Genomic DNA, 23214 nt, shown 5'->3' on the forward strand with positions numbered 1-23214 from the left:
TTGCAGTAAAAAGATAAATAAAACATAATTAGGGGAATTCCTTGGCAGTCCAGTGGTTGGGACTCCACACTTCCACTGCAGGGGGCACAGGTTCGATCCCTGGTTGGGGAACTAAGATCCTGCATGCCCTTCGGTGTGGCCAAAAAAAAGAAAACAAAGAGATTAATTTCATCAGGTGGATTATAGTCTCCCAGTCATAAAAACAGATAAGTGTTGATAGGGTGCTGTTGGAACAGAGAAGGGCTAATTAATTCAGTTTTTTTAGGGATTCCCTTTGATGTATTCAAAGGGAATAAAAACAGAGGTAAAGAAAAAGCACGATATATTTAGTTTTGTTGGCACATAAAATGTGAGGTAATATTGGTCAAGAAATGAGACTGGAGAAGTCTAGGAGGGTAAGGTCATCCAGGTCTTTGAGTGTCCTGTCGTGCTGGGTGCTATCCCACAGGCAGTAGGAAGACATTGACACGTTTATGCAAGGGCAGGAGAGAGTCAGCCTTACATTTTCTCTCAGCTCACCCTTATAGTTCTGTGAAGGATGGGCTTAAGGGTGAGAGACTGGAATCAGGAAGGGGGCTGTCACCCAGGTACAGGCCATGGAGAATGGAAACGATAAAAACTTCAATTGTTTTGAGAGCTCACTATGTGTCAGGTACTGTTTGAAGCATTTCACATGCTATTCAAAGCTTACAAAGATCCTGTTAGTTAAGTTTTATTATCTGTATTTTATAGAGAAAGAAACTAAGGCATAAAGTGGTTAAATAACTCACCCAAGATCACATAACTTGTAAGTGTAAGAACCTTGATTCACTCCCGGGTTCTTCTAGCTCCAAAGCCCATTTAATTAATACTGTACTACACTGAAGTGGAAAAAATAGTTAGAAGAGTAATAAGATTTGGTGCCTCAGTAAGTATGGGAGAAGGAAGAATAGAGAGAAATCATAGATGTTTCTTAGGTTTTGGGTTTGTGTGACTGGATTGTGGGGTCACCAACAGACATGGGACAATAGGAAGAGAACAGGTTTTGGTAGGGAGATGATAAATTATCTCTAATAATAGTCATGTTGTATTTTGCCAGTCTTTTTCCAGAGGAATTTATGCATTCTTATCTTAGCATAGTAGTATATTGATGTATATTGGCTATTTTTCCTGTGTTAATTCATTGTCTTTTTGTTGTTGTTAGCTATTTTCATAGCAGTTCAGTGTTTTTTGTAAGCTCTTCATAAGTTAAATTCCTGGAAAAATTGTCAAATATTGACTTACTATTTGAAATATTGCGATGTACATTACCCTTCTTACGTTCTGCCTTAAATTTATATTGCAAATATGTATTTCTCACTTTGTCTCCAGCTTGATATAAAATTTATTATTCTTCACCCATCTCACTCTGTGAACTAGGTTCCATGCTGACTCCAATTTCTCTGACTGAAATTGTTATAACTGTAAGAATATTTGATTGGTCATAGAGTCAGTGTCTAGTACCTCTGTAGTACATTCTGAAATATATTTATCCATAACCCTTTTTGCTTTAACATTTTAGGCTCTCATTCTGAGCATGGCTGTCCCTACCATAATAGGTCTCAGCTTATGGAAAGAGGTAAGAAAATTAGATTTTTCATAAGATGAAAACATATGTTATCTATAAGGTAGTGATAAATTTATATGTGTGTGTAGGATACTTATATTGGAACAGTATTCTAACAAAATAAAGCGTGATATACTTAATAATACGTAATTTTCTACCAATAGGAGCATGATAGAAGAGGTAAAACATTTTTACTCTGATGCAATTTTCTGTAGTCTAATACTGGTATTAATTCAGTTTATAATTGACAAAGGAAATGGCTGAATAAATGGTATTTATTAGTAAATAGTAAAAAGTATTTTGGCAATCTCCAAATTTAAATATTTATAAAATAATGTAAACTCTTTGGCTTATCGCAATGTAACATGAAATTAATTGCCAGTAAACCTGTGAATTATTTGACTTGATCTGAAATTTGTTTGCTTACTTATTTATTCAGTGTGCCTGTGCATGAAAGATACAACTGATGATTAATTGTTTGGCTGATAAAATTATGTATTGAGCGTAGGCAGTGAATTAACCATACAGTAGATTATTTGGGCTGAGAAGAACTAGCAAGACACTGAAAGAGAGTAAAGCAATTCATGCCATTTTTTCTGTGAGAACAGTGTTGTAATATTGTTTGTCATAAGCTGGCCTCTTAGTCTTTGGAAGTACTCTGAAACAGTTTTAAACTTTCTAATTACTTACACACAGGTTTTGGGGATTTTGTTTTGTATTTTAGTTTTTTCCAAGATTAATGACAGAATTAATGGAACTACAAGAATTTTATGACCCAGATACGGTGGAACTTATGACCTGGATAAAGTAAGAACTGAACTGCCCAAGACTGTTGTTAAGCTATTAATTAATCATTGAATGCTATTTAATGGATTCAGGGGAAATAATAAATTAATCCTTTTCCAAGTTCTTCTCATAAATCTCAGGGATTTTACCCTGTATTTTTAGGGATATTTAGTTTTCATTTAGACATATAATTCTAATTTTCTAATTGAACTCATTTCCATCAAAATACAGTATTGATAAGTTTTAGATATGAAACTCTAGCTGTTAAACATCTAGAAATGTGGAATAAAAAGGAACCAATGTTCTTTTATTTAGAAAGTCAAGAGATGCTGCTTTTAACCGGAGTTGGAGGTGAATGAGCGGTGGATTTCTAGTCTTGATAACCAAGGTTAACAAGATTTTAAATTTTAACACTCGTGCAGATTTTAATACGACAGGAGATGTGCTCTTGGGCCTACAGAAGCTGGGAATTTTAATTGAAACACCTCGTTCCCTCCCCTAACATACATATATAACTAAGGGACCCTCAAAGGGCTACACTATCAGTGAAAGGATGGACTATCACAGAATAGCCATCAAGGGGTAGAGAAAGATGATAAGAAAGCACATCTTCCTCGGTTTCAGCTCTTGGTCAGAAATAAAGTGTCTCCCCTGAATTTGTAGCAATGCATCTGAATTCACATGTTTGTAGTTTGAAATTATACTTGTCTAATCCAGGAAACCCTATATCAAGAGATTAGCATAAAAAGTGGTTCTGGAATGGTCTGGAGTGCCTGATATAATCCTCAACCCAGGCTACCCAGGATTTCACAAATAAAGCTTCATGAAGATAAGCTCTAAAGTTACAAAACACATGAAGAAACAGTTCAGCACAGCAACAATCAGTTGTTGGTTGTGATAAGCAATAGAAGTAGACTTCTAGCAATTTCTGATAATAAAATTTGCTTGCGTCAGCTTTTGCTGCACAGTAGACTACCACACAACTTAGTGGCGGACAAACAATAAACATTTGTTATTTTGCACCATTTCAGTGGTCAGCTGAGTAGAAGCAATTGGTAGGATTCTTCTGGTCTGGGCCAGCTCATCGGGGACTGGATAGTCTGGCATGGCCTTTCTCACGTGTCTAGACTGCGTAGGTGTCAGCTGAGGTCATGGAGTTGACTTAGCCACATGCTTCTCATTATCCAGCCCAGGTGAGACTGGGCTCCTTCATAAGGTGCTGGTTGTAGAGTTCCCAAGAGCAGCAAGAGAGGACAAGTCGCAAGGTCAAGCATGTTTTAAGTCTGCTCAAATTATGTTTGCTGTTGTCCTGTTGGCCAAAAGAAGTCACATAACGAAGACCAGCATTTCCTCCAAGAGCATACCTATAGAAAAGAATCATTGTAACCATTTTTCCAACCAGTCTACCCTATGGATAGAGACTATGAAATAGTATGAAAATTTTTAAACACATAGAAGAAGAAACTAAAACTTGAAAAAGGAATGAAACACTCTCAGAAAAGGCCAGGATAATAGGGGGAAAAAGGCAAAAAATGTTTCTAGAAATGAGGAATAGGTTTATAGAATAGGTATATGGAAATGAGAATAATAGGTCTTATTATAACGTCTCGTTATTATAATGACACCTCTTGTATGTATAAAAATTATTATTTTTTTAGATCATCCTTAACTACTGCCTGTTGATACTTTTTTGTGAATTGTATTCACCTTTGTGGAACACTGACTATATAGCCTTGTGTTGTCATTAACAAAAGAGAAAGTCACATCTATGTGTGTGATTTACCTCAATATTTTCAAAAACAGCAAAGGCCTGAACATTGGACCTTTTACATCAAATGATTGGACATTTATGTCACTGTGTTGTGATTCTTCTGTTTCATTTTAGTTTCCCCATTACTGAGGGCTCCTTGAGGACAGTGGCTGTGTGCTGTCTCTCTATCTTCAGAGCTTGACAATATCACTAGCACATAGTAGGTAGATGCTGAATGTTGAATACGGGGAGGTAATAAATAAGTGAGGACATAAGAGCAGCCCTTTGGGACCTGTCTTGTGAGTGGCATCTATCTGGGACTTTGGATTATGATTTAGAGTAGAGAAGTCCTTCCTGTGTTATCTGGAGATAGACATATGGGTAAAGGTAGGGAAGGAGCAGGAGGATAGATGGATCTGGAAGGAGTTGGGCTCTGGTGGTTAATATTTGCCAAAGACGAATTTGAGAATTCACAGTATCAGCATTGAATTGTCACTCCCGTTACCCTGCATTATTTTTTAATAGCATTATTACCACCTGACCTATATGCTTATCCTCTCCCCCTGCTCCCTCTTGAAAGCAGGGACCTTGTCCTCCCACCTCTCTTTTAAAAATATTTATTTATCTTTAGCAGTCTGAACAGTTTCTGGCACATAATAGGTGCTCAGTTTTTTTTTTTAATAAACCCCAAAATGAAATGAAATGAAAACTGACACTTAAGTGTGCAATACATTTTAAGTTGCTTGGTATTTCAGAATTGATATAAATCAGTGATCTAAATAGTATACTTACCTTTTCAGTGTGTGAATCTTTATGGTTCTTTGCAGAAGGCAAGCTCCAGTCGCAGCTGTTTTTGCAGGAAGTCCACAGTTAATGGGTGTGATTAAATTATGCACTGGATGGATGGTGACAAGCTTGCCTCTTTACAATGATGATGATCTTCTCAAGAGAAATGAAGATGTAAGGCATTTTAGATTCTACATTTGGATCATTTTTATTTAACTCCTTAGTATAGTTCTGTAATGATGCATATGTTCCTGGTTAGCTAGGAAAATCCAGACAATTTTAGAAGAGTTAATTAGCTTCAGTTTTAAAAAAAAAGCTGTATAATACATTTAATAAAGAGAGGCCAACATTAGAATATGAAGTTCTTTGTTTTATGGAAAGTATGGATATGTTTCTAGGAGAAGCATTTCATTTCCCATAAGGTTTCAAGGGACTGATGTGTAATATTTTATAAAGGGAAGCATTCTTTTGAGAATATCATTGTTCTCAATCAAATTACTGAAGGAAGGCTTTCAGTTAATGTCTTTATACACTTTGTATTTCCAAGCCAAAATTCTATTATTGCTTATAAAACACTGATTGATTTTTCATTATGGGCTATTATTAATAACTTAGTATAACATTAGTATGGTATCTAATTGCTTCTTCTTCAGAGAATATATTATTTTGCATGTTTGGTATGGATTTAAATAGTAACTTCATATCTGAAGGTAATGACCAACTGAACCTGAGTTCTAAATATTCTGTTTTTCAGTTGGAGAGAATTTCATATAGTTTTTAAGTATACTCTAAGCTAAAGAGGAAGTATAGCAATATAGAAGTTAGACTCTAATACAAAGGTTAGACTCTAAGCTTTGTGACCTTGAGCAAGTTTCTGAATCTGGAAGTAATAATAATTCTTACCTCCTAGTTGTGAGAATTAAATAAGATAATGCACTATGCCTGAAACAGTAAAATTTAAGTGTTAGCTAGTATTAATATGTACTATTAAATTATAATTGTATGTGCGCACACACATTCACATATAACCACAGAAAGTAGAGAGGAGTTCAAAAGCAGGAGCAGTCAGTTTTGCCTACAAAACTCCAAGTCTTCATAAAGGGCATTTGCTTGATCTGGGCTTTGAAGGATGACTAGAAACTTGTTTGGAAAAAGAATACAGTGATTCCAGGTTAAAAAAGTCACATGACCCTTGAAATTTGTATGGCCATGGAACTGGAAAATAAATAAGGCCAAATTCGGGAGGACCTGGAAGGTCATGCTTAAGAATTTAGACTTACCCTAGAGGCATTTGGGAGTCATCAGAGACCTTTCATAAGCCCAGGAGTGGAACCTTAGATCTGTTTTAGAGTTAATTAAGGTCAGGGAACAGTTGAAGCAGGGGAGAGGTCAGAGACCAGGGAGATCTACCTTGAAATGATTTACCTGAGAGACAACAGCTGCCTCTGATTAGTATTTGCTGCAGTTGGAAAGGTAGTGTTGCTTAGAAGATATACTACTGCATATTCCTAAACTTTACCTTTTGTGGATTTAAACCAACAGACACTGACATGGCTTTGTTTTCTTTGTTGTCTTTTGATTGGTCTTTGTCCTAATATAGAATTTCAGAATCACTTATAATTAGGTCAGAGTTCTAATTAGGTTCTAATTAAATTTAAACATTTTAGAGTTTTTAGTTTAATGTGACTTGGCTGTGAGAATAGGAACCATTTTTTTTTTTTCAAATCTTGGTCTTTCTATATAGTGTCTAGTACATAGCAAGTACTGAATAAATTTATTGTTAAAATAAAATTCAAATTGAACTCCATAAGTGAGACCATACCATTTGAATTAGACACTGTCTATAATTCATAACATGGGACTAATCTTTATAATCAGTGATTATAGGCCAGTGATTCTCAAACCTGGGAAGATGGTACTCCCAGGGGACATTTGACAGTGTCTGGAGACATTTTTGGTTTTCACAGCTAGGGGAGGGGTTCTACAGACACCTAGTGGGTAGAGACCAGGCATACTCTTAAACATCCTCCAATGTACAGAACAGCCTTCCATTCTGTCCTGACAAAGAATTATCTGGCCCAAAATATCAATAGCGTTGAGGTTGAGAAACCTCACTCTAGTCTAACAGTAATGTTATTGCCATTGCATAGAGGTGTTTTTTATAGGCCCCAGTAGTATGTTACAGTTTTCCCAAACTTTAAAATAAGTAAAAAAAAATATAAAAAACTATAAATAAGTATAAGCTGGATAAGATAGAACCATTCACATGAACTTATTTAACAAAGTGAAATGAGTGAGAAACTTCCTCTTGATTTATTAACATTCTGTGTTCCACAGAATGAGTATCTCTAGCACCTCAATGGACATTGGACCTAAAGTTGCTCGATAGACAGCAGCCGTAACATGTAGTAAGCAGCTGCTGAATATTCTGCAGGTAGACTGGAATCTTGTCCAATCTAGGTTGCAAATCTCAGTATTTTCACAACAAACAGTATATGATACTTCTGGCCTAACTTTTGTGATTATCCAAGGTTAACGTTTCAGAAAACCTGAAAAATGTATTAGAAGATCCAAAGCTTATTATCTAATAAGGTCAGCAAAATTGTAATGGAAAACACCACGTAATCAAGACATGAGTTTTAAGCATGCATCCCTGTTCTTTCAGTATTTGTGACAAGGGTCAAATTACTTTTAACCTCACTGACTTTATCTCATGTATAAAGTGAGTATAAAATACTATGATACATGGTAATAAAAAAAAGTAATGGAACGATTACAACTCAATAATAAAAAGACAACCCAATTAAAAAAATGGACAAAGGCCATTTGCAACAACATGGATGAACCTTGAGGGCGTTACGCTAAGTGAAGTAAGTCAGATAGAAAAAGACAGATATTCTGTGATATCACATATATGGAATCTAAAAAGGCTGAACTCATAGAAACAGAAGAGTTGTGGTTGCCAGGGGTTGGGAGGGTTGGAGAAATGGGATGTTGGTCAAAGAGTACAAACTTCTAGTTATAAGATGAATAAACTCTAGGGATCTAATGTACAGCATGGTGATTATAGTTAATAACACCGTATTGTATATTCGAAAGTTGCTGAGAGTAGATCTTAGATGTTTTCCCCAAAAAAAGAAATGGCGATTATGTAACATGATGCAGGTGTTAGCTAAAGCTATGGTGCTAAACATTTTGCAACATATGAGCATATCAAATAAACATGTTGTACACCTTAAACTTACACAATGTTATATGTCAATTATATCTCAATAAAACGGGAAAAATGGGCAAAGGACTTGAATGGACACTTCTCAAAAGAAGATACACAAGTGGCCAGTAGCAGATGAATATAAGCTTCCTGAGGGAAGGAATCAAGTCTTAGTGAATATCTTTATTTTCCACAGATAGTACTAAGAACGTAGTAGAGGCTTAATGTATAATTTTGATAAACAGAAGTTTTAAATGTCTTTTAAAGTTGTTGTTTTAATTATATTCTTTCAGATCTATCAAATCTATTCAAAGCGATCTGCTGAGGATATTTATAAAATACTGACATCCTACAAGGCTAATTACCTAATTGTAGAAGATGCTATCTGCAATGAGGTGGGAACCGTGAGGGGCTGTAGGGTTAAAGATTTATTAGACATTGCAAACGGCCACGTAAGTAACCATTTGGAAAATTAAATTTTTTTGAGAAAAGTGACTTTATTTAAACTTATAAAAGTATTTTCAAACTTTATTTTTGGAACTTAACTAAGAATATAGTTAAAAGGTATATAACAGTCGGGGGGAGCTTATTAAAAGTAGTTTGAACTATTTTTTCAATGTACAAAAGAAAAGTTGGGCAATTTTGCAAAAAAAAGTTTACCAATATCTTGATTCCTTATTTGTTGCCTGTACTTGTGCATGTTCAACATTTATAAACAAAAGATAGTTTGTTTTGATTGATGATTTTATTTTAACATATTATAAAGAGCAGCCGTTTGTTTTGTTATATTCTTATATTGAGAAATTTCTTGTAATTTGATACATATCTAGAAAAATTGCTTACTAAATTGACACAGTCCTGTATATTGGGTCCCTATTAGCCACAAAAATTAGTGTATTCAGAGCTACTTTAGTTGTTAGGATTTAACTGTATCTTAAGTTTTCATTGATTTTAGCTATTTTACCAAGCTTTCTTACTTCTCAGCCTACAGTGTATACTGTATACCTGGCAACTAAGACTGACAGGGGAGTTTGCATATCTGGTAATTAGTGTTTGTATATCTGATAATTAGGCACTGGAAAGGGTGCCTTTACTCCTGGGAAAGTTGGGGGTGAAGGATCTTAGGCATAGTTCAGTAGGTCATTCTTGTTTGGAGTGCATATTCTATTCAGGTTGCAGCCAAGACTTTTTCTGTCCCTTCCTAATTAATTAGCTCTTTGTCGTAATCATCCCAGACCAGTTTGGAGGTGAGAAATTAATTTGTTGGGTATTTTTGGGGGGGCCACGCTCTGCAGCATGTGGGATCTTAGTTCCCCAACTAGGGATTGAACCCACGCCCCCCGCAGTGGAAGCGCAGTCTTAACCACTGGACCTCCAGGGAAGTCCCGAGAAATTAGTTTTTATGATTTCCACCTTTCCCTCTCTTCATGACCCCTTAATGTTATAATATAAACTTATTCTGTTTTCTGCTGTATGTATTTTGAATTTTCTCTGTTGGCACTTGATAACTGTGGTCTTTGGCTTAATTGGTAACAAAATGGAATTTTATTAAACATGAGGTATTCAGTAATTACTCCTGTATTGCTATCTGCTGTCTAGAGCCTTATCCTCTGCTCTTGGCTACCCTCTTGCTCCATTTTGAAGATCAGGTTACTTCTTCTTTCGTGTAATGCCAGGCATGGACTTAAAGCGAATCCATCCTTTTATTCTTAAAGTTGACTCTCTGACATCTTTCCTAGGCATTAGAATAATATTTAGTATTTTATTATAGAGAACTCTTCAAGCTGGCTAAGCTCTCTTAGTGAACCTCATTAAGGTGAAAATGTAAAGGATTGTACTGTCACAGAAACTTGCTTACTAATGTGAGTCAGTCCTGCACAAGGAGAAGAGTATGAATATACATTAAGAGTATATGTCCGTTTCTCAGCCTTGGCAAGGCTCCATGATAAGGTTCTTCAGAGGAATGATAGTAGACTATGGAGACATAGCCTTCTAAATTTTAGGATTAAATCTTTTAAAAGTTGGAAAACACTTTATACTGATTTCTCAATCTCAATGGGAAGCTCAAGAATTTAGTGGACATGGTAACTCTTATGAAGAGGCTTTTATTTGCTGAACAATATGAGATGTTTGCTAACCAATGTGAGATAGTCCATGTTTAGCAATAATATATTTCTTCATATAAATATCATCACTTGTACATTGATTGCATTTCTCCTGTAAGCTTAATAAGCTTTTTAATATTTTGTTTCATATCGTTTGATAGGTGGTTTGTGAAGAAGGTGACAAGATAACCTACTCAAAACATGGAAGATTTTGTCATGAGGTCAAAATTAACTATTCTCCTTATGTGAATTATTTCACTAGAGTATACTGGAACAGATCCTACTTTGTGTATAAAATCAACACTGTGATATCCTTTCAGTCTTGAAAAATAGCAGAGCCTTCATTTCAAAGACTTATACCACCTGAAGTAAAATGCAATTTTCTTCTACCTACGTGGTGTCTTTTGGAAATCAGAGTATGGACATTTGAAATGTTGCTGCTGCTTTTCCCCTCCTGCTGTTAACTGGATCTAGAATTCTGTGGGGGAAAGAAGATCAAACATTACTGTCCTTTGGTAAAATGTCAAACCTGCCACTCGGCATCATTCCAGCCAGGTGTCTTCCTTACTGCTACATGGTCTTTAAAGATTTTACCTTCTAAACTATTGTAAAATTTTCCTCATAAATCTTCATTCCATCATAACATTAGTCTTGAATTTGAATATGTTCAAGGTCAGAGTATATATCTCAAATATAACATTTAATAAATAATTAATGTGATATAATTATAGCATAGAAGGAAAGAATTATTCTTTCCCTCAAGGAAGTTTCTGAAGGTATTTCATGGTGTATAATAGAACTGAAATATTACAATAAAAAACTAATTTAAATGTTCACTGAAAATTTGTGGCATTTAAATTAAAATGGAAATTATATAAAGGAAAGTGATTTTTAAGGATATACATAAAGATATATCCAGACTTTCCATGATACTGCTCTCCTCATCTGCTGCTTATGTAAATGAGCACTTTCTTAGTAATATACGTTGTATGATATTGCATTTCATCACTTTATGACTATTAAGTGGTTAGATTTTTCACTTATGCCCATAAATTTGATACCAATTTAATCATGATAAAACAGTAACTCTTGTTACCTATGTTTTTTTTTTTTGGTTTGTTTGTTTGTTTGTTTTGCGGTACGCGGGCCTCTCACTGTTGTGGCCTCTCCCGTTGCAGAGCACAGGCTCTGGACGCGCAGGCTCAGCGGCCATGGCTCACGGGCCCAGCCGCTCTGCGGCATGTGGGATCTTCCCGGACCGGGGCACGAACCCGTGTCCCCTGCATCGGCAGGCGGGCTCTCAACCACTGCGCCACCAGGGAAGCCCACGTATATATTTTTTAAAACAGACATTTAAAAGAATGTTCAAAATTTAAAAATAAGAAAAAAAATAAAAGCATGTTGTTTAGGTTTTTAAAAAATATGGATATGGAGTATATAATCTATTCACATGTTTTCTATTGAAGTATTAAGTAAAAAATTAAATTTTTATCAGAATGAGAATATGAGCAACTAAAGTGAGCAACAATTTATGGAGATATGTGCAGATGCTGTTTAACATACCTCTGCATAGAGGTGTATTTATGATAAAACACAAGTGCTATTATTTATGAAACGATGATACAATCTTAAACATTAAGAACAAAATGACAATTATAATAAAATTCAGAGCACAGTTCCACAATCTGTTATGTTCCTTTAAGTTAAATGTTTTCATATTTTTAATTATTAATTAAAAGAAATTCTAAATGATTAATTTGGCCTTATATAGAGATTCAGGATGGATGTATCATTTTAATAAGATGGGATACATATTCAGTTTTACCTTATACACCTGTTAATTGAACAGATTTAAAATTTTTTCACTTGTTAAGACTGCTGTAAAAATTGCAATTTCATTACTCTGAATTACTACGTTAGAAAGGAACATCTTTCCATTTTCTTTATTTTCTGTAATATATATTTTAACAGTACAAAAGCACATGCATTCTTAGATTAGCTCTAAGATGTTTTGTTCTTGTGGAGCTTAAGAATTGTTTGATGGCAGTGTCATATGTCTGGTGCGTTAGTTTTACTGGTTCTCATTTCACGTTTTTATATAACTTTTAACAATTATATTAAGATAGCTACAGGCAGGTTATTTCAGGTTCTCTGTACATCTTAATAGTGAGTCACTAGTATTTAGCTTCAAGCCTTACGAAAATATTAACATAGTTACCTAAGTAAACAGTGAATAGTCACATGGTAGTACTTACAATTAGAGGGAGCATGTAAAACAATGTAATTTTAAAGTCAGCTTGCATTTGTTTTTTGTTTTTTTTGCGGTACGCGGGCCTCTCACTGTTGTGGCCTCTCCCGTTGCAGAGCACAGGCTCTGGACGCGCAGGCTCAGCGGCCATGGCTCACGGGCCCAGCCGCTCTGCGGCATGTGGGATCTTCCCGGACCGGGGCACGAACCCGTGTCCCCTGCATCGGCAGGTGGGCTCGCAACCACTGCGCCACCAGGGAAGCCCAGCTCACATATTTTGAAAGGGAAATAGAACAACCTACTTTCTATGTAGCATGAGATATTTAATTGAATTTTTATTGATTTACTTCATGATCAAATATGCTGAATTAGTTTTGATTGTTGTATGTTTTTTGTTTTTGACGTATTAGTAAGTTGCTTTTGCTTCTGTCAACTTATTTCTTAAATAGATTTGGATCCGTTTTTAATTGAATTTTTTAAATAATGAAGTTTTCACTCAGCATCAGTTGAAAAGAAAAATGTGAAGCTTATTATAGAAATAATAATAACTGGGTATGAAAGATAAGCTTATTTGCTTCTATTTTAGCTGTAGTTAAAACAATAGTGCTAGAAAACTTTCAGGAGCATTTAATTAATTTCCTTATTTGTAGAGTAACAAATGATTAAGAATTCTGCAAGTAATTCCATTTGGGTAACTTACCGTTGTTAGGTATGACAATAAAGATCTACTGTGAAAGGGGCAAAGTTTATGGGTTTGGGGTAGAAGGAATTTCTCAAAGAAATACAAAACATAAATACTTTGCCCTTGATGTTGCAAAACTATTGAAATAAGTGCCTTAATAAGGAGGTTAAAATAAGGTTAAAAGTAAATAAAAGTTTACTTTTTATTTTCAAAAAAAAATTATCCATTTCTTACTTTTTCATAAGAAAAGTTTGGTAACTTTTTCCTCATCATTAAGCACAGAGAAAGAATCCTCACTATGCTATTTTCACTATTAACTTTAATTCATTGGTAAGCAAATCTTTGTTAAGGGTAGTGATGGGATTTCTAGCCTGCTAAATTAATTTATTTAGCTTCTCAAATGCCAAACAATAGAATAAGTAAAACTTGATAAGGTGTATGATTTTGACTCTGCTGGTTTACATTTTCTCTAACTTTGGCATCTGTGTCTCGGTGCTTTTTGTTAGACTGGTAGGGTTTTACAGCCTATGGAGTATGCATTGCACTTCTAAATTTTTTTCTTCATTACTTTCTGAGTATATCCACAGCATGTCTTTTCAGGACATTAACCCAAATTGCTAAAAGCCTAATGTTATGACACTTCTGTACAGTCTAGATTGATTCAAGGAAAAGTAGAAATGGAGGTCAAAGTGGGTTACAAGTTGGGGCTGAAAAATATGCTTTAAAAAAATAGGCTGTTAATTTCTTGAAAGGAACAGTGAATAGCCATCTTATTAAACTTTGTTGTTTTGGGGAAATCAATTGGTTTTTGGCCCTTTCTATTTTTGAACTGTTAAAACATTTTGTTGCCTTTTGTGGGTAAAAGTAGTGTCTCTCTTTATAAAATTGTTGGGGTTTCTAAAAGTTGTATGTAAATCAATTTCTTGGTAAATTTATTTTAAATGCATGAATATTTAAAGGGCATATAATATGAACTATTCTGTGTATTCAAGAACCTATTGTAAAGCAAATAACTACTTCCTGATTTACATCACAATATATTATCTCATTTGTCCAGTTTTTAAAATATACATTCTCTATTGTTGCTATTTGCTAATAGTTTTAGATCCCAATATGTATTAAAATTACACCTCTGAAAAGCTGCAAGTAATTCTTATTGAAATAATAGCTCATTATTTAGTTTTGGAATGTGTAAAATTAATACTTTAAATAAAGTTAGTTGTGAAAATTGCAAAGGAATGTATTTGATTCAGCCATTTTCCATCCATTGAGGTTTCTAAGCATTATATTTGTTTTCCGTAATTAAAAAAAAGGGGGAGCATTTTAGAACCATATTTGCTGAATTTAACATAAAAGCATCTCTGAATCATTTCTGTTTAGAAGTCTCGTAGAATTTGCAACGTTCTAATTTTGGTATGTATAATCTTATGTGCAGTTTTTTTGGCTGCACTGGGTCTTTGTGGCTATGCGCGGGCTTTTCTCTAGTTGCGGCGAGCGGGGGCTACTCTTTGTTGCGGTGCGCGGGCTTCTCATTGAAGTAGCTTCTCCTGCTGCAGAGCACAGGCTCTAGGTGCGTGGGCTTCAGTAGTGGCACGCGGGCTCAGTAGTTGTGACTCATGGGCTCTAGAGCGCAGGCTCAGTAGTTGTGGCGCACAGGCTTAGTTGCTCTGCGGCATGTGGGATCTTCCTGGACCAGGGATCAAACCCGTGTCCCCTGCTTTAGCAGGCGAACTCTTAACCACTGCTCCACCAGGGAAGCCCCTTATGTGCAGTTTTATAAGAGATACACTGAACACCTGACCACTGTATTTAGTGGAATAATAGCATCAAAAAGAAATATGCATTCCATACTTATAGTGTAAGATATCTCATAAACAACCCTTTCATATTTTAAATTAATAGCTTTGTACAGCTATTTAACAAAGATGAATACAACTGATTTTACGTATGTTGACTTTTGAATCACATCTACATCAATGTGTGTATATATATATATGTGTGTGTGTGTGTGTGTGGTACACGGGCCTCTCACTGTTGTGGCCTCTCCCGTTGCGGAGCACAGGCTCCGGACGCGCAGGCTCAGTGGCCATGGCTCATGGGCCTAGCCGCTCTGCGGCATGGGAGATCTTACTGGACCAGGGCACGAACCCGTGTCCCCTGCATCGGCAGGCGGACTCTCAACCACTGCGCCACCAGGGAAGCCCTCCAGAGATTTTTAAGTGGTTGTTTTTTTAAAAAATCATTGTCACCAGTTAGGTTTTTTCATGGGGGCTCCTCACGCTTCCATTCCAACTGTGGCAGTGTATATGTAAACTTTAAGGCTATTAAGGACTGGAGAAAAATTTAGCAGATCATTTACAGTAGCTCCTAATCAACTTTCTCTCTTGATAGTATCATTGTTAGAGAAATAGAATTAATAGAACTATTGCTTAGCTGAAAACTTGGGGCTAGAGCTATTGAATGCGGGAATGGCTATTTGTCAGTCTGATAAATGTCCTATATAAATGAAAAAATAGGCTCAAGTAATTGATGCAAATATTCAGTTATAATACTATTTAGTGGATTTCATAACCACAGTGACAAAGTACAATGAAATGAGGATAATGTTTACCCTGTAGGGTAAGTGGTGAGAAATAAAAATCAGATTTTAAGTAAAGCATTTTAAGTTCTTGCTACATAGCTAGTGTTTTGTAAATGTAATTTATTATTATTTACTATTATTTTCTCACATTAAGTTTTTGTCCAGTTCCTAATGTAAGCACTTTCACAGCTCCTATACAGTATTGTCTTTTAAAAAGCATTAAGTGTTGCATTAGAAATTAATTCCTCAAGAGTTAGCCCTAAGGGGGAGGAAAAAACAGCCCTAAGGATGAGCTTATTAAATAAAATATAAGTATATTGGACCAAGTAACTAGCAATATATATTTACATGATTCTAAGGACTTACAATTTTTTTTTTTTTTTTTAGGACTTATAATTTTTATAAGCAAAAAAAGTGATACATATATAATATTTTTAAAATTTGAGATCCTTTTTTACTCCCTACTCAGTGAGCATTAATATAAACAAATCTCAGCCATTCTATTATTACCTTATATGATTGGATTTGAATTTCGAGTCATCTTTAATGGTGAAATGCAAAGAATTTTCACGGTCATACTTTATTTATAGGACCAGCTCTGAAATTAATCCTGCTTTAGTCGCATGAAACATGTATATATGACCAGAGTTAGGGTCTGGTTTCTTTTCATCACTACCTGCTTTCCTGGAGCAGAGAACCAGCTGGAAACTCCTGTTTTATAGTTGCTAACTTAATCCAGATGGAAGCAGAGAAACAAAGTGATGTCATGTCATTTTGTTCCAATCACAACTGGGGAATCCTCTAGTTAAACGCTTCCACTTGCAAAGAGCAGAAGTTAACGTACCTTAAAAGTTAAGGAGGGGTCTTCCCTGGTGGCGCAGTGGTTGAGAGTCCGCCTGCCGATGCAGGGGACGCGGGTTCGTGCCCCGGTCCGGGAAGATCCCACGTGCCGCGGAGCGGCTAGGCCCGTGAGCCACGGCCGCTGAGCCTGCGCGTGTGGAGCCTGTGCTCTGCAACGGGAGAGTCCACAACAGTGAGAGGCCCGCGTACCGAAAAAAAAAAAAAAAAGTTAAGGAGGGAGGAGTTTCATTGTGGAAATAAATATCAGGAGCCAAGACCTCCTAAGTAACCAGTGTCTCTCGTTTGCTGCATGGTCCCTCACCAGACATCTGCATCTCACTGCATCTCCTCTGTTAACAGTTAGTTTACCTATGCTTACTCATTTCCTACTTTTTTATTCCTTTGGCTTGGCCCATTCCTAAATCTGGGTCATGGCATCATTTCAGCTTCAACTCCAATTTTTTAATTGCCTTGATCTATTAGATTCATTTCAAGTTTCTGAGAGAGGGAATCTGGCCCAGCTTGAATTTTTGGACTAGGCCACTGGCCATATTTAGTAACACTTATTGAGCATTTACTTTGTACTAGTCACTATACTATATGCTTTGACATAATTTTTTCATTTAATTCTTTAACAACTCTATAGAATAATTAGTATTATTATGTCCATTTTACGGATAATGTTCATACAGCAAGTAAATGTTGTAACTGGGATTTAAAGCTAGATTTGCTCTCTTGGCTGGCTTCTGGCATTTATCTCAGATTTATGGGAATGGGAGATCTAGGAGATGGGGACCTCTTTGGCAGAAAGAACTGAGCAGCAACCTCCACCGAAGAGGCTGAGACAGGCTGGGACCTGGGACCCTTTGCTGCACTGCTGCAATGCCTGTACCTGGACAAATGTCTCCTCCAGCTACAAAATATTGAAACAATGAAACTATAAGGGACTAAAAATAACTATGTGCATGCACAGTTGGGACGAATTATGGGCAAAAAATACAAAAAGACAAAAAAACCCCCAAAACTAACTGCCACTTATGAAGACCCGGAGCAAAAGCAGGGTACTACTGCACATGCCCCCTGCACACACCACCACCAAAGGGGTGGGCAAAACACTTGAGTCATCGCTCTGGCCCGACCCCTGGACACACCCCTACTATCACCCCATATAAGGAAGCAGCTCGCCGCCCTCAGGGAGTGAGCAAGGGAACCTTACTTGTTATTGCTCCTCCTTGCTGCAGCAGGGGCCCCGATAAAGCGTTGTCTGAATTTCTTGACTGGCCTCTGATCAATTTCTATTGACTGGGGAAGGCCAAGAGCCCTGTTCAGTATCAGTCCCAGATTATTCTCAGGTGCGTAAGCTTTATTCAAGGAAACAGAAGCCAAGAGACCATGTGATAGAGGCTAACGTGAGGTCTCAGTGTAGCAGTTCTAGAGCCGTCTGAGTGCAGCTGCACAGTGCACAAAGGGCCCTCTGCCTGGAATCTAGGCAACTGCAGCAAGGATGGAGACCCCGGGAAGCGCCCCCGGTGGGTGGTCTGTGTTGAGACCAAGTCTCTCGGGTTGGTTAACGCTGCGAGGCATCCTGAAATCGACGAGTATTTAGAGAATACTGCTTGGCACTAATTAATGGAAACCGAGTTGACAAAGTGAAGGGAAGTCTAACCCTCCCGCAACAAACAACTGCAAAGGCTCGGTGGCCAACTGCCCAGGAAGCGAATGGAGAGGGGGCGGGGCCCGCCGCCAATCGAGGGGAGCGGATTGGTTGCTGAGGATCAGGGAGCGGAGTCACGTCCTAGTATCTGGGAGCTCCGGCATCCCCGTCGCAGACCGCCGCTTTCCTGCCCGCATCCCGGAGCGTCTGCGTCTCAGGTTTCCGGGTCTGCCGTTGCTTCTTCTTTTCCTCCTGGGCTTCAGAGAGCCCCGCGCTCCCCCAGACGGCTTCACAGGGTTGCGGGCCCCGCCCCTCCTTTTCGCCTCCGCGGGACCCCCGGAGGGCGTCACACCTCGTGCCGGTGGCCTCGGGAGCACAGCCTAGCGACCAGCTGTTCGCGGTGCCCCAGGTCCGCGCTTGTCCGGGGCGCGGCCGGTTTGAACTGCTCGGAGGCGGCCAGCGGCTGCCCGGTTGCGACTCGCGCGGGCCTCGGCGGGGGCGTGCCCAGGTGCGCGTCGAGGTGCAGCTGCCCAGTAGACACTGTAACCCCGCCGGCGGGCGGAGCAGCGGGTGCGCCGCTCCCCGCGTGGATACCGGCGGGCGCCGGGCGGCGAGGCGCCGTCCCAGCTCCGCGGCCCCCGGGTCCATTCCCCAGGCTGCGCCTGCATCGCCGCCGCCGGGGGAATGGAGGTGGCCGATTGCCGCGCGACGTCGGGGCACCGGGGAAGCGGAGAGGGAGAGCCTGGGGCTTCGGGGTCCGCGGCCAGTCGGGAGCCCGAGAGTTCTGGAGTCCTGTGGGTGATGCTCGCGCCCTTTGTTGGGTCCTCCCAGAGGCACTAATGTTCGCAAGCGTTGGTTTTGGTTTTATGGGGCGGATGCAAGTAGCCAGCAGTTTGGGGCGCAGCTGCAAACACAAATGGAGTGAAGCGCCGCCGGAGCGGTGGGGGACTCTGGCTCTTGGGTGCGCTCACTTATTGCTACCCTCTCCCGGACGCTACTGGTAGAGTTGACCTTCTCTGAGACTAATTCCACTACAGCTACTTAGAACTGCAGGTTGGGGACGGGGTGGTCGGGAAGTGATGAGGCTTTGATTCCCTTATTCTGAAGTTTTCGAAGTGTGGTCATGGGAAAGATTTGGCGCCTACTTGGGAGCTGGGAACGACCTGGTGAAGAGTTCAAGGCACCTTGATGGGAAGAAGGAGCAAACCTAGTCAAAGCAAAGTGCAGCAGTCGAGTGTGGATGGAGGGCGCCCCTGCTCCGGGAAGGCCTGGGGCCTCAGCCTGGGCCGCGCTCTCCCTGCGGCCCAGGCAGTGGGTGTGTCTGGTGATAAGGGTGTCCTTTTACCTCCAGAGGCAGGGAGGAAACCTTTCACACGGGAGACTCAGTTCCTGCTCTCAGGAGGACAGGGAGGAGGGTCAGTGTCCCTCTTGTATCAGCTATTTCTTAAGTAACTTTAATGCAAAATAATTAATATGCCACTTAGGCATATTTGGCGGCAGCCTGCCCAGAGCCCCAATACTCTTTGAGATGATCAGTTTATTATGAAAGGATGTAACTGAGGAACAGCCAGATGGAAGAGATGCACAGGTCAAGGCGCAATGAAACAGTGCAGAGCTTCCGTGTCCTCTCTGAGCTCGCAGCTCTCCCTGAATCTCCACTTGGTCACCGGCCTTGAAGCTCTCAAGAAGGAATGACTTTTTTGTAAAGGTGTTGAGGCATAAACCAGATAAAGGGCTTTAATATATATAGAGAGAGATAATTTCCCCTGCTTATTCCAAAAGGTTTTTAAATAGTTTACATCAATATAGTAGCACAAGATAACTTGAAAATAACTGGGGGAGGAGTTCAGAATAGGGAAATAAGGACGAGTTAGGTTATGTAAGTGGTTGGTTTGGCTCGTAGAACGGAAAAGGGAGGAGTAGTGAGGAGAGGTGAGAGAGTGTGTATGACACCAAAAGGGGTCACTTAACACACACACACACATGAATGAATGCAGTTTTTTTTTTTAATACTGAAAATGTATAGGAGGCCTATAGTTAACAATAACGTACTAAGGTCCATTTCCTGTTTTGATATTGTACTACAGCTATACGAGATGTCACCATTGGGAGAAGCTGGGTGAAGGATATAGGGGAATCTTTGTGTTATTTTTGCAACTTCCTGTAAGTTATTTCAACATAAAAAGTTTTATTTAGAAAACTATAGGGCTTATGGAATAAATAGGGTTGGGACACTGTCCTCAAAAACTTCATCAGTGACACTTCTTTAAAGAAAGAGATAAAACCAGTAACACGGCTTTACACATGTTAAGTGATTGCAAAATTTATAAGTACTACAATAAATATGACTACCTTGCCTCCAGCTCTACCAGTTGGTACTGTTAGTTTAAGTATAATATGCACTGTTCAGTTATTGTGTATGCCATTCAAAGATGGCTTTTTTATTCCAGAACTCCTCTTTTCCCTACCCCCTCTGCTCTTACTGCAACCCACTGTTTTTCCATTAACTCTCTTGAGAACTCACGTGGTGCCTATTGACTAACGCCCTTTGGACCTGAGACCATTATTCAAGATGTGCCCGGAGCCCCTGTCTGGGTGTGTGAAGAGAATCGTGCCTACAGCTGTTACTTTACCCCCCAGGCATACAGTCAGTAAGCTGCCAGTTGGTGTAAACCAAAAAGTGAAGAGATGAGCAAGCCGCGTTTCATTGAAGCAGTTGTGCTTGTTTGTATAGCTGTTGCTATTTCAACTGTTATTTTAAACTTTCTAAACTTGCCTGACTTTAACAGAATTACACTCAGCTTGTCGTTTTGGCTGTACTCGAGAGGTATCGTGGGCGAGCCAAGTATCAGTTTTCAAGTGTAGCTTTGTTGATAGTCTGGTTCTTTAGGAAGCTTAATTTCAACGCTTTCATATCAGATCTTTTTCCTACTGATAAGATAAGGAGGTGGATAGGGGATGTAACTCAACATATCTGGGGGGAGTCACACTATTAGGAAGAAGAGAGAATAAAATATATTGTGGCCAAAAAAAAAAGAAAGCTTAATTTCTCAGTTGCCCATGTGGGGAAGGCACAGGGTAGGGTTGTGTTTCTTTCTGGGGAGGGGACATGCTAGTCTGACTTTTTTTTTTTTTTTGGCAGTGCCCCGTGGCTTGTGGGATCTTAGTTCCCCACCAGGGATTGAATGTGGGCCCTCGGCAGTGAAAGCGCGGAGTCCTAACCACTGGACCGCCCCTAGTCTGACTTTCACCGTTTGTTCTTTTTCAGATTTTTAGTTTCCAAATGCTAAATATGCATGAGATTTATAGCTGCACGTCTAACCTTAATGCACGGCCCTACCTCTCCACATGGACTGTGGCCAGAAGAAATGGTTCTGTGGTTTAGGGAGCTCTGCATCCAGTGCTGTCAGCCCCCGAATTTGAGGTCACAACTGGGGTTATCCACTGTGTTGAAGGGAGGAAGTCAAATGATGTGCCCTTCGCTCTGGCCTTTGGGGTCAGATTGTGGGTTTAGGTGTTCCTTTAAAAATCTCCGGAAAGGGCTTTTTAAAATTTTGGCCAAAATGGTCAGGCTGCCTCTAAATCTGTGTGCATTTACAGTGAAAGAAAAATTGTGTTAGGTGTTGATGGTTTCTAGTTGCCATCCACATGCAGTAATAACAACAACATTAACATACACGAGATTTATCAGGTTCTGTGCAGCCTGGACTGTGTTTTATGCTCTTGCCCTCCTTGAACCCTCCCCACGTCCTACAAGGCGGATGGTTTTAGGAGAGGGGAAATGGTTTCCCAGGCGCACAGACGCCTTCCTCTCCAGCGCAAACACTTTTATTTCGACGTTTTCTCTTTCTCTTTAGCTTCTCTTGTAATAAAATGGTTTCCAAGGAGTTTAACTTGTCAAACCTTGATTAATAAAAGAAAGAAAGAAAAAAAAAAGCCTTTATTGAAGGGAGCAACAACCAATATTTTTATTAGAATATTAAAGGTGGTTGTTTAAGTGTGCAATTAGAGGTTCTCACTTCCTGGTATTCTCATGCTTCTATTTGGGTAAGGTTTAGGGAAAACTTCGTGGGGGAAAGACTGATTCTTGGGAAATTTGTTTTTCACCCCTTATTTTCCCCTTTATAGTCTCCCATTCAAGCACGTGGTGGGATGCGGGATGCGTTCTTTGGTCGGGTAGGAAGGGCACTGGCAGATCCTTCCAGTCGGGGAGACCCCTGCTTGTGCCAGGTGTGGAGGAGGGCAGAGCCCCTCAGGGCCTGGCTGAGTGGAGTACTGGTGGGGACACCATGCTTGGCATGGAAGCCACAGATCCAAGAGCTCGTGTGGGCTGGAATGAGAGAACCTTTGGCATCGTGTTAAGACCCAAAGCTTGATACTCCCCTAGGAAGGTGAGTGAGAGCCCCAGGAATGACCTGCGTTACATTTTCTGCCAGCCTGGCGGGATGGAGTCTGGAGTCAGCTGTAACACTGAATGAGATTCATACCAGTTATGCGGGTAGACGTTTGTATAATATGTGGATGATATCAGACTCCTTTTAGAAGTCCTACTCTACTCTCTGTGAAATAGCCAAAGCCGAACCATCCAGCCTGAAGCAAAAGGAGAGGTGTTTGTTCTTGAAAGGAAGGTTGGGTTCAATTCATTAGATTACAGGCATACCTCGAAGGTATTCGGTTCCAGACCACCACAGTCAAGTGTCACATGAGTTTTTTGGTTTCCTAGTGCAAATAAAATTATGTTTATGTGGTACTGTAGTCTATTAAGTTCATATGCAATAGCATGTCTTAAAAAATCAATATACATACCTTAATTTAAAAATACTTTAATGCTGGGCTTTCCTGGTGGCGCAGTGGTTGAGAGTCCGCCTGCCGATGCAGGGGACACAGGTTCGTGCCCCGGTCCGGGAAGATCCCACATGCCGTGGAGCGGCTGAGTCCGTGAGCCATGGCTGCTGAGCCTGCGCGTCTGGAACCTGTGCTCTGCAA

The 23214-nt window shown here is 39.3% G+C and overlaps 1 protein-coding gene across 3 annotated transcripts in view; it reads left to right on the forward strand.

The window, feature by feature from the left end:
* Positions 1 to 11390, forward strand: part of DPY19L4 (dpy-19 like 4) — a 64532-nt gene extending 53142 nt beyond the window's left edge. For all 3 annotated transcript variants that reach the window (XM_024765429.1, XM_024765428.1, XM_024765427.1), the window contains 5 exons: positions 1541 to 1597; positions 2310 to 2392; positions 4949 to 5081; positions 8412 to 8570; positions 10385 to 11390. In XM_024765429.1, coding sequence (XP_024621197.1) covers positions 1541 to 1597; positions 2310 to 2392; positions 4949 to 5081; positions 8412 to 8570; positions 10385 to 10549 — 597 coding nt within the window. In that variant the 3' untranslated portion in view covers positions 10550 to 11390. The remainder of the gene's footprint in view (positions 1 to 1540; positions 1598 to 2309; positions 2393 to 4948; positions 5082 to 8411; positions 8571 to 10384) is intronic.
* Positions 11391 to 23214: the final 11824 nt, after the last annotated feature.

Source organism: Neophocaena asiaeorientalis, unplaced genomic scaffold (genome assembly GCF_003031525.2).
Source record: "Neophocaena asiaeorientalis asiaeorientalis breed wild unplaced genomic scaffold, Neophocaena_asiaeorientalis_V1.1 scaffold353, whole genome shotgun sequence".
NCBI lineage: Eukaryota > Metazoa > Chordata > Mammalia > Artiodactyla > Phocoenidae > Neophocaena > Neophocaena asiaeorientalis.